The 18,991-nt window shown below is 33.1% G+C and overlaps 1 protein-coding gene across 5 annotated transcripts in view; it reads right to left on the bottom strand.

The window, feature by feature from the left end:
* Positions 1-18,991, bottom strand: part of Cdh7 (cadherin 7) — a 159,527-nt gene that overhangs the window by 14,341 nt on the left and 126,195 nt on the right. For all 5 annotated transcript variants that reach the window (XM_021155566.2, XM_029480694.1, XM_021155574.2 and 2 more), the window contains one exon: positions 16,924-17,175. In XM_021155566.2, coding sequence (XP_021011225.1) covers positions 16,924-17,175 — 252 coding nt within the window. The remainder of the gene's footprint in view (positions 1-16,923; positions 17,176-18,991) is intronic.

The raw sequence follows: 18,991 nt of genomic DNA, 5'->3' as shown, positions 1-18,991 counted from the left end.
TATGAGAGGAAATAATCAAACTCAGAGCTGAAATAAATTAATGAGAAATAAAGAGAATGAACAAAGAATCAATGAAACCAAGTGCTGGTTCTTTCAGAAAATCAACAAGATAGATAAACGCTTAACCAAACTGACAAAAAGACAGAAAGAGACTACCCAAATTAACAAAATCAGAAATGAAATGAGAACCATAACAAAGCACAGTGAGGAAATTCAAAAAATTATTAGGTCTTACTTCAAAGGGCTTTACACAACAAAGTTGGAAAAGCTAAATCTAAACAACAAATTTCATGCTAAGACTGGGAGATATCAGGAATACAAAAAAGACACGTAAATGCAATAAAGACAATATACAGCCAGCAAATAGCCAACATAAAATTAAATGGAGAGAAATGTAAGCCAATTATGCTAAAATCAGGGAAAAGAAAAGGCTTTTCATTTTCTCTATGTCTCTTCAATATAGTTCTTGAAGTACTAGCTAGATCAATATATCAATTCAAGGAGATACAAACTGGAAAGGGAGAAAACAAAGTATCACTATTCATAGATGATATGATAGCATATATAAGAGACCTCAAAAATTCAATCAGAGAACTTCAATAGCTGATAAATACAGCAAAGTGGTTGGATACAAAACTAATTCTAAGAAATCAGCAGTGTTCCTCTATAAAAACAATAAGGCTGAAAAACAAGTTAAGTATACAATGCACATCATAAAAGCCACTACTAATATAAAAGAGGCTGTTATATCTCCAATCAAGTGAAACACTGCATGAAAAGAACTACAAGTCTCTGAAGAAAGAAATTGATGAAGAGATGAGAAGATGAAAAAACCATCTATGCACATGGATCCATAGAATTAACACTGTAAAAACAACCAAACTACCGAATGTAATCTTTATCAAATATTCAATGCAATCCTCATAAAACTTACAACATATTTATTTACAGATCTTGAAAGAACAATTTTCAACTTCATTGGAAAAAAACAAGAAACCTAAGCCAAACAAACCTGGGTAATAAAAAAACATCTGGATGTATCCCTATCCCCGACTTCAAGCTTTACTATAGGACAACATTAATAAAATTTACATGGTATTGATATAAAAACAGACTGGTTGATCAAGGCAATCAAATTAAAGGTCCAGAAATAAACCCACATACCCATGGACACTTGATTTTTGACAAACAAATCAAAACTATACAATGGAAAATGGAGAGCATCTTTAACAAATGGTGCTGGTCTAACTGGATATTTGCTCATGTAAGAATACAATTAGATCTATATTTATCACCCTGCATAAAACACAAGTTCAAATGGATCAAAGACCTCAACATAAAATAGGACACACTAAATCAAATAGAACAGAAAGTAGAGAATTTCCTTGAACTCTTGGGAACAGGACATTGAACTCCCTCTTCTGACTCCATGAATATTATATATGCATGTGGTACACATACATACATGAAGGAAAAACCTACATACATACTAAAAAATAAAAGAATCTTTAACAAATGAAGATTCAAGACTCTTAAATGATGAGTAAGGATGTATTACATCATAATACAAAACATACTGTGAATACTTTATAAGAAATTTTTTTCTGAAAATATTCAAGCAATTAGCATGTAGGAGTAACCTGGGATCTGAGACTTGATCTTGTTAGATTCCATAAAAGCTTTTTCCTCTGTTTCATGGAAACAAACACTTCCTTGTCAGCTAGAAATTTATTTTATTTCTTAATTTTATCTTATATTTTAATTGTATTATTTATAAATTTATTGTTTATTTAAATTTCTAGCAATTAATTACTGAATTAGTACTATTTAGAATATTAAATGATAATACTTTATATATTTTTATAAGAATATAATTTATTCTTAGTATCTATTTTACTTGTTTTTATTTTAATTTGCTAAGCAAGCTACTTGAACTTTTTTTAATATATATTTTATTAGGTATTTTATTAGGTATTTTCCTCAATTACATTTCCAATGCTAGTCCAAAAGTCCCCCATACCCTCCCCGCCACTCCCCTACCCACCCACTCCCATATTTTGGCCCTGGTGTTCCCCTGTACTGGGGCATATAAAGTTTGCATGTCTAGTGGGCCTCTCTTCCCAGTGATTGCCGACTAGGCCATCTTTTGATACCTATGCACCTAGAGTCAAGAGCTCCGGGGTACTGGTTAGTTCATAATGTTGTTGCACCTATAGGGTTGCAGATCCTTTTAGCTCCTTGGATACTTTCTCTAGCTCCTCCGTTGGGGGCCCTGTGATCCATCCAATAGCTGACTTCTGTGTTTGCTAGGCCCGGGCATAGTCTCATAAGAGACAGCTATATCCGGGTCCTTTCAGCAAACTCTTGCTAGTATATGCAATGGTGTCATCGTTTGGCGGCTGATTATGGGATGGATCCCTGGATATGGCAGTCTCTTGATGGTCCATCCTTTTGTCTCAGCTCCAAACTTTGTCTCTGTAACTCCTTCCATGGGTGTTTTGTTCCCAATTCTAAGAAGTGGCAAAGTGTCCACAGTTTGGTCTTCGTTCTTCTTCAGTTTCATGTGTTTTGCAAATTGTATCTTATATCTCGGGTATACTAAGTTTCTGGGCTAATATCCACTTATAAGTGAGTACATATCGTGTGAGTTCTTTTGTGATTGTGTTACCAGATGCCCCTCAACATAGGAATGGATACAAAAAATGTGGTACATTTACACAATGGAGTACTACTCAGCTATTAAAAAGAATGAATTTATGAAATTCCTAGGCAAATGGTTGAACTTTTTAAAATAATTTCTGTAGCACGTATCAATGCCTCTAAAAATGATTCAGAAATGCTTGAAAAATCTAGATTTCAATAGTCCATAATTATAATTTTCTTAATTTTCATTTCTAATTTAAGTATTAAAAATGAAAATATTGTTATAACTATTCCTATAACCCAAACATTGATATTTGAGTTAATAAAATTAAACATGTCTATCACTTATATACAAATACTTATATATTATTAATATACAACTATATATTAGTTGAAGGATTTCTTAGAATGCTTAATATTGATGCACAACTAATCCTTTTTAATATATTTTGGTATTTTAATTATAGTATTTTATTGTTTCTTTTATTTATACATAACTTATGGAAATTTTGTGGAATTGTGTCTGTTGTATATTAATTATATTTTGACAATTTTTCTGTTACTACTGATATTAATCTGAATTTCGTGGGTATCAGATCATAAGTAGCCACAATAAAGAAACACCCTGTTCTTACTTCACTGTGCATTAGTCTTCAAGGGTCTACACTATGGCTACATTTCTTCTACAACATAGTACCACTTGCTCATCTTAAATGATTGAGAAAACTAATTGGAAAAAAACTTTGTTGTCATTTTCTAAACAAAAATTCATCTACTATATGTATATTCAATAACATTAGCTTTTCTTTTTTGATAATAATAGATGAATCCAGAGGTCTATCTTTGAGATCTTGACTGCTCTTAAATTAGAGAAAAAAATGTGTTACTTTTTAGAAACAAGGGTTATCAATGAATAGATTTCTTCTTTCTAAAACTACTATGGGACTTTTAACCTTTTTATACATGGTGCATATATATTCATGACACAGTTTCAGCCACTAAAACTCAACATGGATCAACTACATGTACCCTTGGAAGGGGATTTGGTGAGGCTCTTTGTTGCAAGTTTAAAGAGTGTAAGAGAAGGAAAAGAGGAGGAAGACAATGGTGAAGTGAAAATGGCTAAAGGTTGTTATTTAAGTATCTCTCCTCTATCTTGATTTGTTGCTACTCTTAAGAAAAAATAAGATCAGAAACTCAAGTAACAGCTCATTCAGGGAAGTATGTAAAGCATCCATTGCTGGTGCAAATGCAAACTTGTACAGCCACTTTTGAAATCAATTTGGTGGTTTAAAAATTAGGAATAGGTCTACCTCAAGACCCAGCTTTACAACTCCTGAGCATATTCCCAAATATGCTCTACTCTACTAGATGGACATTTGATCAGCTATGTTCATAGAAGCTTTATGCCAAGGTCCAGAAACTGGAAACAACCTAGATGTTTCTCAACTGAAGAATTAATAAAGAAAATCTACATAATGGAGTATTACTCAGCTATTGAAAATAATAACATCATAAAATTTAAAGGGAAATGGATGGAACTAGAAAAGATCATTCTATGGTAACCCAAATCTAGAAGGACAAATGTGATATGTATTCAATCACGTATAAATGAATATTAACCATAAAGTAAAGGTAATAATGAGACATTATACAGACACACAAAAAAGCTAAGTAACAATGAGGACCCCAAAGGAGATGATTGAATTTCACCAATAAGGGGATATAGAATCTTGGTTGGATGGAAGAAGGAACTGGGGATGTGAATAGGACAGATCAGATGTGGGGAGTTCTGAAGGAGAGAGTACTTACAGAGTTAACTGGAATGGGAAGGGGGAACATGCCTGGGATGAGCTAGAAACATAGGACAATGGAAACTCCCAGAAAACTATGAGGGTAATCCTAGCTAAGAACCCTAGCAATGGGGGGTTTGGAACCTGAAATGGCCATCTTCTGTAGTCAGACAAGATTTCTAATGGGCAGAACGGGACAACAACCCAGACACAAAATCTTCAACCTACAATTTGTCCTGCCAACAAGATATACAAGAGGAAAGATGGAGCAAAAATTGAGAGAATGGCCAACCAATGACTTGTCCAGCTTTTGTATACCATGATAGGAGCCCACCCCAACACTGTTAATGATATTCTGCTAGTCTTGAAGACTAGCCTTGTGTGATGGTCATAATAAAGCTTCACCACACTGATGGTGACCATATTGTAATATGATTGCTAACAAGTTCATTGAAATGAAATCATAAACAACACAAAACATAATAAAATACCTAGAATTGTTAGCAATTATTTTTTATTATTTTTCATGACCTCTTTTTCTACGGTTTGTGTCCGCCTTACTTTCACTTATGATATTCACTAACTTTGGATTTATTATCATCACACTTCATGTCATATCCTGTTATTTTTCTAAAATGGAAAAATGCTTAGACTAGAAATGTCCAGTTCATGTTTGATTCTACTTTACCAATTTCTTCCTTCTCTTCAACACATGTATATCTTTTACTTTATTCAGCCATATGCCTCCTGAACTATATTATAGTTCTTGTGAATATACCTCACATCCCTCCACTAAGCCCAGTGACCTCATCTGCTAGGTCTCATCTGCTTTGGATTTTGCATTGAAAAGACAGGTAGTACTAGATATAGTTTACTTCTATCAACCTCCATTTTCTCAAATACAAAAATACAGATAATAGTCCTTTTATTACATATGCACTAATTTATAGAAATTTATAAAGATTGGATAAATTTGTATTTATGAAGTAAGTGTATAATAAACAATACCTCCTTTATTAAATATTAATTCATACATGACTAACTCACACTGTAAAGCCTTAAACGTTCAGTTTCTATTTCTCCAAACATGGTATCCAAGTTTGAAGTATCCAAAGTATGCAAGTTACATCAAAAAATAAGTATAGATTCTACTTACATCCACATGAGTAAAATGATTAGAATGATCACCCAAAACATACTTAATGGAGCTGATATTAATTGTGAAGTATTCTGAATGATGAATAATTGTTTACTAAGGATTTCTTGAGTGTGTTAAATATGTAGCAATGCTTATCAAATCCACATACTTTTAAATATTATTTGTGGATTCATTAAAATGCATTTTGTCTCCTATGTGCTTTATGGTACGTTTTAATAATATACTACTACATAAAGGAAAACGTGTATGTGAGTAAACATTAATGTAGAGACGGAGAGAGGAATGGGAATAAATGAGGAGTGATCTAGCTACTTTCAAGAGGCTTTTATGCTTCAGCAAATTACACACACACACACACACACACACACACACACACACACACACACACATATATATATATAATTTATACATGGTACCTGACAGAAGTAAATAAATAATGGAAAGGCTTAAGTAGATATTGTGGTATAGAGGACAATAAACAGTAAATGTGAAGTTTGCTTGATTACTTGCAGTTTTGATAACATGTTCTTAGAAGAAAAAGCACAAATATATAGCAAAATATATTATGTAAACCTGAAACAATGTAGGTAATGTTTTTCAGGAAAATGGTTCTAATTTTGAAAACAGTGGAAACACAGGTTCCAACAGCAATTGCTACATGATGAAGAAAAATCACACAGGTGGTACCTTTCTAATAGTGAGCTTGTGAAAGAATTTGTCTTGCTTTAAGAACTATAAGAAACATTTTAATATTCTTTAAGCATATTTGTTCCTAATAAGTATTTTTCAAAAGAATATATATGACATGATTTAAAATTAAATACTCAGACAAGCACAGGGATAATTCTGGTGATCAGAAAGAGTGTCATCTCAGGCCTGACTTAAGGGACCCTAGGAAGGACAATAAAAAACAAGGCTTTCACTTTTGTTCTATGGGTTATAAAATTACAAATATACACATATTCTCAGAAAGAAAAGGGCAACAATTTAACTTGTATTTTAAGCCTTCTTGGCACATCATTTTAAATGAATTAATTATAGTTGATATATAGCCCAAGTGAATCATTGAGATAAGTATAAAGCAACTGCAATATTTTGAACTGATGACAAGTATTGGTCATCTCTACTGGGACATTTTCTTCATGAGGTAGTCATAAAATTCTGATTTTTTTCTTTAACACACACACACACACACACACACATCACACAACTATTATCCTGAAGATATTATTACATTTCACCTATACCATATCTATTTTTTAACTGAGATAAATTGATCTTAAAAATATCTTCAAAATCCTAAACATTAGGAAAAAGATGAAAATTATATTCCAAGATATGTATTACTTATGCAATACAATGGTTTATCATAACTGGGTACATTCTATTTACTTAGATTATTCAGCATGAGCATATGGAATTCCTTCTGTCTTTTAGATAATCTATTCATGAGGTATTTCATATAATGGCAATATAATGTTTACTGCTTGCCTTTGAGTGCAGGAGTTCATTAGAAGAGAAACAGGAAAGTAAAATAATAAATTTAAGCATTTGTGGTAGATAGATGTTTCTCTGATACAATGGATGCTCTGAGACTACTATATCCCCGGTGTTAAAGGATCCATGGTGAAAGTACATAAATTAGGTTCAGAAGCCAACAGTTAGTATCCAAAATGCAAAATAAAAAGATCTTCTATATTCTGGAGAGCAGTACTCTAGGCAAGTTAGCACATACAAGACAAGAAAAACAAGCCTACAAAAAGCCATATATACAAAATCAGCTTCAGCATCGAGAAAATAAATTAATAAACAAAAGAATGGATAAATAAAGATTACATAAGATTGGGAGATGGAAGATAGAGAAGGCTGACATGGAAAACAATAAAATTTGACTGTAAATCAAGAGAAGAGGCAGGATTTAGGAATAGAGTTCAAGATTTCAGCTATTCAATGGAACAAGGAACATACATAGTGAGACCTGATGTAAAATTATGCCAACTAGAGATTTGCAAATGACATGCAAAAATTAGATACTGATTACCATGTCTCAAGACATAGAAACATTTAATTATAACTGAAATTAAATCCTTCTTTACTGAAAATGAGTGTCCAGGGACACCTCTCATTTAATGTGATCATTATAATGATTTAATTTGAACCTCAGTTAAGACAGAGCAAAAGTGTTCAAAGTATAATGAATATTTTATATACAAGTACAATATATGTGCTATATTCTGTACCAAAATAAATTCATATGTATAGTTGAAAGTGTGTTTTCAAAGGTGAAAATTAACTAGTGTAAACCATGAGTTAGACTCCCTGAATTAATTAAACATTTAGAAACGCATTGCATGAAGCACAGTAGGCCCTTCAGCTCTTATTGTATTAGCTTCCAGGCTTGAGACACTTAGAAGTATTAAGCCACTTCTCAGTGACATCTTGGTATTTAATACTGGAAAACACATTTGGAAAAATAGATTTTCAAGACAATTTATAAGACACCTCTTTTCTTCTTTCTGCTGCTTTTATTTGATTTCTGAATGTGACTGCCAGTGGCCCTATGGCTTTGCATCTACTTCCCTAATCTTTTGTTTGCTATGAGAAAAGAGACATACAGCAATAATAGTTGCCTAGGAGACAGTTTATAGAAATTTACTTGCATAATGCTGAAAGATAGCCAAGCTCATTGCATTAGCCTATGAAAGTAATGTTTCTCCTTCATTCTCTTTTATGTTTCCTTTATGTAGAAACATATTTGCTTTCATGAATGAACAACTGAAACACTGCCCATTATCTCAAAGACAACATGTGAAGGCTAGTACATTGTGATAGATTATGAGGAATATTGTGTTTTTTACATGCCTTTTCTGGTGTTATCATTATTCTAAGTTACTTGGTACACAGTTTTGTACATAAGTTAATTTTTTTCTCTGCTTATAAAACTAAGAAAACCTTTTCAAAACAAACAAAAAAAAAATCACAAACAGCCTCAGCAAAGGAGCCTAAAGCTTGTTGAGATTTGGAAGGTCACAGATGCAAAATTAAAAGATCTATGAAGGTTGAAAGCCAAGCTTCCTCTTTAGACATAGTGGAGGAGTTAGAATTCTCTGTGACAAATAATGAGTTTATATAAAAACCTTATTAAGCCAAGGCTTATAGAGCTGTGACACTTTGAGTGAAAAAAGCAAAGAGCAAAAAGGGGGACAACACTACTTCAATCACTTGGGATCATGGTCCAAGTAGGGAAACAAATAGAAACTAATTCCAAAATTGTTGCAGAACCTTCAGGGAGAAGAAATAGTCATCTCTGGGCAGAACAGACTCTTTAGCATGTCAACACTAAGTATTTTCCTTTTTAGGAATTCAAAGCCCAAAGGCATCTACAATTTTCTCCTAAATGAACATGAATCCCAAGTTCTCCCTTACCAAGAGGAATCACTTACCTTATTTTCATTAATTGGAAAGGTGAAAAAACCCTGGCAAATAACATCTAGAGGCAAGATTTACAACATTATTTTATAAGTTATAAGAATAAGCTAGTTGCATATTTTAAATCAGGCACTTTCCAGGATTTGTATTCCATTTAAACACCTGTAAAACATGCATGTTATTTCTTTCAAAACTGGCCATATCATGTCGAATTTTATAATAGTGTAATCAGAAGGAAAAGAATACAAAAATTTTAATTATTTGCTACCATTAAATTGAAAAATAAAATTTGAAGATCATAATTTAATCCTGAATATCTGGTGCTAGAAGATTTTGGCTACTTTATAGTTTCACTACATACATGAAGCTTAAAGTTATTGCACTTGTTTCAAATTTTTCTTTCAGTGTGACAATGTTATGTTTTGACTAATCGTTTGTTATAACTTTAGAAAACTAGAAAAATAAATAAATAAAATTCAATGCAGAAAACTTTGGTCTGTATAAAGAGAAGTGGCTTTTCTAAGTCTCAGGTGACATGTCTGAAATTAACCATTAACAGAAAGATGTATCCATTAATAATCTCCTGAGTCAACACATATACACACAAACCATACATAGACCACACCCATAAACATGCAACATACACACAGCACATACCACTAACAAACATCCTCTGAATAGCATATATACATACACCACACATGACAAACACAAAAACATACCATACCTGCACACATACACAAACCACACAAATACTCATACATACATATGGATGTCCATAATTCACAAAAACAACACATACAGACACACACACACAGACACACACAGACACACCCCACCTACACACATTTCACACAGCACAACACAGTATAATACAGGGAAAGAGAAAAGGATGGATATTTGATAGACAGAGATATTTGAGAGAGAGAGAGAGATACTAGATACAACCAAGAATGGTGCATATAAAAACTGTTTTACTTTCAATAACAGTTTGATGATTATAATCTATAAAAGAGTCAAACAATTTTGATTACAAAAAGGTAACATTCACACAACACATTATTATAAATTAGAGGTGAAACAGGCTTTATTTGGACAGTCTTTTAAAATATTAAAGTTAAATAACTAGCTGTGATAACCAAATTTGATAGAGTACATTTAGTTGTACATTGTTTCTGAAAGTGTGGTATAATGGATTATGTGTTTAGGTATGTGTGCACATATATGTGTGCATATATGTGTGTGTGATAAATTGTCAATACGTAAAAGCTAATCATTTGTCTATCTTTCCTCTCCCTTTTCTATAAACCTGTTGTTTCTAAATGTTCATTGTCTTTCCAGATGTAGAAGCTTTATATTCTACATGGTTTCTTCTGTTTTTTTATAAAGTAAATGTACAATTTTCCTGTTTATTTTTATGTTTTAGAATGCAAGTAGATCAATAAACACTTACATACAATATTTCCATTTTTAAATATTTACTTTTAGTCATCATATTCTAATATTTTAACTGTGGATTACATATCATTGATAATAAATTTTGGGAAGTTTCTCATACCTGTTTGAAGTTTTTTAGAAAAAATTATTTAATTATTTTTTTCAAGGTTTACTCGTATAATTCATTATTAAAGACAATAACTTCTATTTTATGAAACTGTTTACATTGTGTTAAGACTTAAGACTTAGCTTGGTTAATACAGTGATGCCTTTTCTTACATCAACAACACCTAAAAGAAAATGGAATGCTCTTTATGTAGTAGGTATACAGTTCTGTAGATAAATTATTTAATATAATTCTCATCTCTAGTAATCTCAGACTAGTAATATGAGTTTACATTTGAGACTATCAAGATATTTTGCAGAAAAACTAGTGTCCTCCTTGTGAGGAACTAAAGCACAACATAGGCAAAGAATAGGACACAGGTCCACAAATCTATCACAAACTGCATGCCAGGTTGATTTCCATCTCAAACGCTAATTTTATAAATATGTATTGGAAAAGGACTTACTAACTCCTTTAAAATTCAAAAAAACACAGGGTAGAGCCACAAGTGCAAAGTTATGTGCTTGTAATCCTTGTAGGTATTTAGAATATGAAGGAGAATATTAACATCGAATGAACACATTCATTATCCAATGGCCATGTTGGATGGCTCCCAATATTAAAAAGGATGCTGTGTCATCACTTATACAATTGTGATTCTATTATGATCTCTAAATTTAGTTCACTTACATAATAAATTAGACGTAGGAAAGTAAAATTAGATATGAAAATAATTCATAATAAATTATATTTGTATTACCACAATTTCAGTTTCTTAAAAAAACAACATAATTTAAGAAATCTACTGCACATAATTCATGAAAAAATTTTCCATTGTGAAATAATTTATCAAATAAACATACTATCAAAAAACCATGAAAAATATTCCTCCTACTCTAATATGTGGCAAACTATTCCCTAGAAAAAGCAAGAAATTAATCATCTTTAAAGAAACCCAAAAGAAGATAGGCACACGAACATAATGCCAATTCTAATAACAAACATAAGAGGGAGCAAAAATCACTTTTTGTTAATATTTATTCACATCAATGGACTCAATTACCCAATAATAAGACATAGACTAGCAGACTGGATACTTAAACAGGACTCAGCATTTTCTGCATACAGGAAATACACTTCAGTGACCAAGACAGACACTATGGGAAAGTGGAAGGATGGAAAAAAAATTCCAACCAAATGGTCCCAAGAAACAAGCTTGAGTAGCTATTCTAATATCGAATAAAATCATCTTTCAACCAAAAGTTATCAGAAAAATCAGGAAGGACACTCATATTCAACAAAGGAAAAATGTGCAAAGATGAGACCAAAATTCTGAATGTCTATCCTCCTAATGAAAAGGCACCCATATTCATAAAAGAAACTTTACTAAAGCTCAAAGCACATATTGCACTACACACAATAATAGCAGGAGACTTCAAAACCCCACTCTCAGCCATGGACAGATCATGGATCAGAATCTAATCAGAGATGCAATAAAACTGCCAGAAGTTATGAACCAGATGGATTTAATAGATATCTATAGAACATTTCACCCTAAAACATATATATATATATATATATATAGTTCTTTCCAGAACCTCACAGTACATTCTCAGAAACTCACCATATATCAAAAGATGCAAGAATATTGAAATAATTCTAAGCATCCTATCAGATCACCATGGACTAAGGTTGGTCTTCAATAACAACAAAACAACAGAAAGTCCACATACACATAGAAACTGAACAAAACCCTACTCTATGATAACTTGGTCAATAAAGAAATAAAGAATAAAATAAAAGACTTTTTAGAATTTAATGATAATAAGTTACAATGTACATAAACTTATGGGACACAATAAAAGCAGTGCTAAGAGGCAAATTCATAGCTCTGAGTGTCTCCAAAAGGAAACTGGAGAGAACATACAGTTGTATCTTGACAGTCCATCTGAAAACTCTAGAACAAAAAGAAGCAAATGCATTCAAGAGAAGTAGACAGCAGCAAATAATCAAACTCAGGGCTGAAATCAAACAAGTAGAAACAAATATAACTATACAAACTTCAGCAAAACCAGGATTTGGTTCTTTGAGAATATCTACAAGATAGATAAACCCTTAGCCAGGCTAAAAAGAGAGTACAGAGACTGTATCCAAATTAACAAAATCAGAAATGAAAAGGGCAATATAACAACAGAAACTGAGGAAATACAAAAAAATCATCAGAACCAAATACAAAAGCCTATATTCAACAAAACTGGAAAATCTGCATGAAATAGACAATTTTCTACACAGATAAAAGGTACCAAAGTTAAATCAGGATCAGATAAACCATCTACACCCACAGGTTCCATAACACCTAAAGAAATAGAAGCAGTGATTAAAAATCTTACAACCCCAAAAAAGTCCAAGAGCAGATGGGTTTGATGCAGAATACTATCAAACCTTCAAAGAAGACCTAATACCAATACTCTTCAAACTATTCCACAAAATAGAACCAGACCTACCCAATTCATTTTATGAAGCCACAGTTATGCTTATTCCTAAACCACACAAAGACCTAACAAAGAAAGAGAATTTCAGACCACATTCTCTTATGAATATCAATGGAAAAATACTAAATAAAACTCTTGCAAACCAAATCCAAGAACACATCAAAAATTCATCCATCATGATCAAGTTCACTTCATATCAGGGATGCAGGGATGGTTTAATATATGAAAATCCATTGTCGTAATCCACTATATAAACAAACCCCAAAACAAAAAAAACACATGATCATCACCTTAGATGCTGAGAAAGCATTTGACAAAATCCAACACTCATTCATGATAAAAATCTTGGAAAGATCAGGATTTCAAGACCCATATCTAAACATAATAAAAGCAATATAGAACACACCAATAGCCAACATCAAGCTAAATGGAGAGAAACTTAAAGCATCACCATTGTCTTAGTCAGGGTTTCTATTCCTGCACAAACATCATGACCAAGAAGCAAATTGGGAAGGAAAGGGCTTACACTTCCATACTGCTGTTCATCACCAAAGGAAGTCAGGACTGGAACTCAAGCAAGTCAGAAAGCAGGAGCTGATGCAGAGGTCATGGAGGGATGTTCTTTACAGGCTTGCCTCCCCTGGCTTACTCAGCCTGCTCTCTTATAGAACCCAAGACTACCAGCCCAGAGATGGTCCCACCCACAAAGGGTCTTTCCCCCTTGATCACTAATTGAGAAAATGCCTTACAGTTGGATCTCATGGAGGTATTTCCTCAACTGAAGATCCTTTCTCTGTGATAACTCCAGCTGTGTCAAGTTGACACAAAACCAGCCAGTGCACACACTAAAATCAGGGGCTAGGAAAAGCTGTCCACTCTCTCCCTACCTATTCAATTTAGTACTCAAAATCTTAGCCAGAGAAATTAAACAATAAAAGGAGATCAAAGGGATCAATTTGGAAAGGAAGAAGTCAAAATATCACTATTTGTAGATTGTATGATAGTATCCTTAAGTGACCCAAAAAGATTCCACAAGAGAACTTCTAGACTTGATAAACAACCTCATCAAAGAAGCTGGATATAAGAGTATCTCAAACAAAAAAGTAACCTTCCTCTACTGAAATGATAAACAGGCTGAGGAAAGAATTATGGAAATGACACCTTTCATCTAGTCACAAATAATATAAAATACCTTGGTGTGATTCTAACAAAGCAAGTGAAAGATCTGTTTGACAAGAACATCAAGACTGGAGAAAGTAAACAAAGAAGATTTCAGAAGATGGAAAGATCACCCATGCTCATGGATTGGCAGGATTAATAGAGTAAAACTGGCCATTTTGCCTAAATCAATCTACAGATTCAATGTAATCCCCATCAAAATTCCAACTCAATTCTTCATAGAGTTAAAAAGAACAATTTCGAAGTTTATTTGGACTAATATAAAACAACCAGAATACTGAAAACTCTTCTCAACAAAAAAGAATTTCTGAGGGAATCACCATCCCTGACCTCAAGCTGTATTTACTGAGCAATAGCAATAATAACTGCCTGGAATTGGTACAGAGACAAGCAGGTAGATCGATGGAAGAGAATTGCTGACCCGGAAATGAACCCACACAACTATGGTCACTTGAATCAAGACAGCAATTTCAAAAAATGGTGCTGGTTCAACTTGTGGTCAGCATGTAGAAGAATGAAAATTGATCCATACTTATTTCCTTGTTCATAGCTCAAGTCCAAATGGATCAAGGACCTCCACATAAAACCAAATATGCTAAAACTAATTCAAGAGAAAGTTGGCAAGACCCTGGAATACATGGGCACAGGGCATAAGTTCCTGAACACCAATGGCTTATGCTGTAATTTCAACAATAGACACACGGGGCCTCATAAAATTGTAAACCTTCTATCAGGCAAAGGACACTGTCAATAGGACTAAACAGCAACCAACAGATTGGGAAAAGATCCTTACAAATCTTACATCTGAAAGAGGGCTAATATCCAATATATATATAACTCAAGAAGCTAGACTCCAGAGAAACAATTATCCCTATTAAAATTATGAAACACAACTAAATAACTAATTCCCAAGTGGGGAATATAGAATGGTGAAGAAGTACCTAAAGAACATTCCTTAGTCATCAGAGAAATGAAAATCAAAACAACCTTGAGATTCTACCTCATACTAGTCAGAATGGCTAAGATCAAATTCGGAGGTGATATCAGATGATGGTAAGAATGTGGAGAAAGAGGCACACTCTTCCATTGCTGGTGGGATTGCCAGCTGGTAAAACCACTCTGGGGGTTCCTCATAAAATTGTACATAGTACTACTTGAGGACACAACTATAGGACTCCTGGGCATATACTCAAAAGATGCTCCAACATATAACAAGGATACATGCTCAACTATATTCATAGATGCATTATTTACAATAACCAAAAGTTGGAAAGAACCCAGATGCCCCTCAACAGAGGAATGGATGCAAAAAATGTGGTACATTTACACAATTGAAACTTTCCACTTAAATACTATGACTTTATGAAATACTTAGGCAAATGGATGGAACTAGAAAATATCATCCTCAATGAGGTAACCCAGTCACAAAAGAACACATATGATATGCACTCACTGATAAGTGGATATTAGCTCGGAATTCCAAGATGCAATTCACAGACTACATGAAGCTCATGAAGAAGGAAGACCAAAGTGTGGGTGCTTCAGTCTTTCTTGGAAATGGGAACACAATATTCAAGGGAAAAATACAGAGACAAAGTGTGGAGCAGAGACTGATGGAAAGGCCATTCAGATACTGCCCCACCTGAAGATCCATCTCATATATAGACACCAAACCCAGACACTACTGGGGATGCCAAAAAGTGCTTTCTGACAGGAGCTTGATATAGTTGTCTCCTGAGAGGCTCTTCCAGAGTTGACAAATACAGAGGTGGATGTTCACAGCCATCTATTAGACTGAGTATTGGTTCCCTAATGGAGGAGTTAGAGAAAGGACTGAAGGAGCTGAAGGGGTTTGAAACCCCATAGAAAGAACAACAATATCATTAACCAACGAGACCCCCGAGAGCTCCTAGGAACTAAACCACCAACCAAAGAGTACATATGGAGGTACCCATGGGTCCAGCTGCATATCTAGAAGAGGATGACCTTGTGAGGCATCAATTAAAGGAGATGCACTCGGTCGTGTGAGGTCTGGATGCCCCAGTGTAGGAGAATTCCAGGGCAGTTAGGTAGATGTGTTTGGGTGTGTGTAGGTGTGCCCTCATAAAAGCAGAGGTTGTGGGATGGGATAGGGCATTTCAGTAGGAGATACTGGGAAAGGGATAAGATCTGAAATTTAAATAAATAAAATATATAATACAAAATTTAAAAATTATAAAAACTTCAAAAAATAAAGAAAAAGGATTATTTTTTCTTTTTTTATTAGATATTTTCTTTATTTACATTTCAAATGCTATCATGAAAATTCCCTATATCCCCCACTCCCACCCCGGCCTGCTCCCCTACCCACCTACTCCCACTTCTTGGCCCTGGCGTTCCCCTGGCATAGAAAAAGGTTTATTTTAAAACTAAATTATTGGAAAATATTCACAGTAAGTTCAGATAATATATCTTGGGCTGCTGTTTTGAAAGTGAAGCTCATATTCTTTTATTATATGTTGTACTTTTTAAGCACACTGCTTGATTGAAAGGTGAGTAGTGTGTCATAGTTTAACATCTGGTAAATTATTTACATATCCTTGAAAAGGTTCTCAAAGGAAATAAAAAAATGAGACAAGAAAACTTATGGTGTTTGGTTGTTTTGGTAATTTTTCCTACAAAGCAATAACAGAAACCAGTACCTACCCAGTAGTGTCAGGACACAGGCCAGTATTGCTATCAAGGCCCCAGTGCTGAGGCCAGCAGGTAGAACATAGGCCTCTGCATTGCAGGTCTGAGCTATGCCATCAGCATCACAGTCACATACACGGATGGTAAGTGTGTTGGTACTGCTTAGTGAAGGAGATCCACTGTCCACAATGAAAATGGGCAGATAATAAACTGATTGTTCCTGTCTGCGGAAGCCATTTCTTCTTGTGAGTATTGAGGCTGTATTGTCTAGGATAAAGAAAAGAAATGTATAACAAAGCTTTTCAAGAGCTTTAAATTTACAAATGTAAAGTCACACTTTTTACATTTCTCCTAAATGGCAAAACAACTGTGCTATACGTTTTTTATTTTTTTATTTTGTTTTTATTTTTGTTTTTTGTTTTTGAAACACCTTCAATAAATTTCTTTGGACATAAAGACAAATTTCTTATGTAATTCATGGTAATTATTAAGGTATTTCTGTTCCTCAACAGATAGCCAATAAAACAAACAAAACAAAACCACCATTATAATGTAAAACTAAATGTTTTATTAAATGGAATCTGTGTACATAATTTCCATTGTTGTTTCACATATCTAAAATTTCAAATTATATATTTATATAAAACCTTGACAAAGTTTTATATTAATGGATATTCCTTTTTAGTATAACTTCAAATGTATGACTTGCTTGAAAAGCTTCTAAATCAATAAAGCAATATACCATAAAATAACATAGTATCTATTTAAATTGATATGTAATTATGTATCACTAAACTAGAGCATACATTCTGAGAACTGACACAAGCTACTTCTTATGTTCATATGATGATTTACTGACATAAACTAAGATACTTATGATTTAGTTAGGTGATATAATCTTATAAGTCTTCCATCATAGACATGGTCTATTAATGTTTGAAAAAAAGAGAAGGGAACTGTGAACTGTTAAACACAGATACTCACAAGTGTGAGTATTGAAATAATTTTACATTTCAGTTATTCACACTTTCTCATGAAGCATCCTTATAAGTATTTTATTAATAGCATAGATATTAATTTACATCCATTATTCTATTTACTTTCTAAAAAGGTATAATGACTAGGAACATTTGAAAGTAATTGATTCATACATATAACTGCAATATATATTACAGAAATAAATTTAATTTTGAGGTATTTCTTTGTGTCATTTCTCTCAATTAACTGTTATGAATTAGTAGCATTCATAAAATGTATATTAAATAGTAAAATAGAAACACATAAAAAATCAGGGTCATACTGTTATCCTATAGGCAAATGTACTTTTATTTGATAATCATTTACAAATAGTTGAAAATTGCTTATTTAATATTATCATGAAGAATTCAATAATATTTTAAAGAAACCAAGCTGATATAACTGCATTAGCATCCCAAAGCAATAAGCTAATATACAAGATCAATTAAAAATATTGATTAGACAAAATAAAAATATTCCATTATTAGTTTGTATCTAGTATATTTTCATATATGCAATTTTGAACTGTTTTTCAAAATTATAATGCTTTAAAAATATTTAATTGTAAGGTATAAATTTGAAATTGTAAAAGGCATTAGCTGACTAATTAAGAATGAAGTTGTTTAGGGTTATCCTTCATGTGAATGTATACTTAATAATATACAAGTTAGTGGTTTGTTTTTCTAAAATGTTAATACTATCTCTATGAATTAATAAAAATGTTTCACAAAATTGTATATTGATAGTCTAACATTGCTCACATAAAAATTATTTATAGATAGGCATAGAAGCATATACATGGACACACACACAAACACATATACACAGCATTGAAAAGCATGGTCTAAAGGTTCAGCATGTGGAATAAGAACCCTATGATCAAGAAAGAGATTGTAGTGGTCAGAGCCAGTGCCTTGAGCAGACCTTGGGGGATAGCTCTGCACCCAATTCCACAACCCTCAGAGGAAGCTTGAAGCTCAGGTAGTCGAACATGCCCAGGATCTTAGGATCAAAGGACCACAGGATTTCAGGATTCCAGAGGCAGCTTGACTCCAAGAGGTCTTAC

This window comes from Mus caroli, chromosome 1 (genome assembly GCF_900094665.2).
Source record: "Mus caroli chromosome 1, CAROLI_EIJ_v1.1, whole genome shotgun sequence".
NCBI lineage: Eukaryota > Metazoa > Chordata > Mammalia > Rodentia > Muridae > Mus > Mus caroli.
This window is presented reverse-complemented; position numbering and strand designations above follow the sequence as displayed.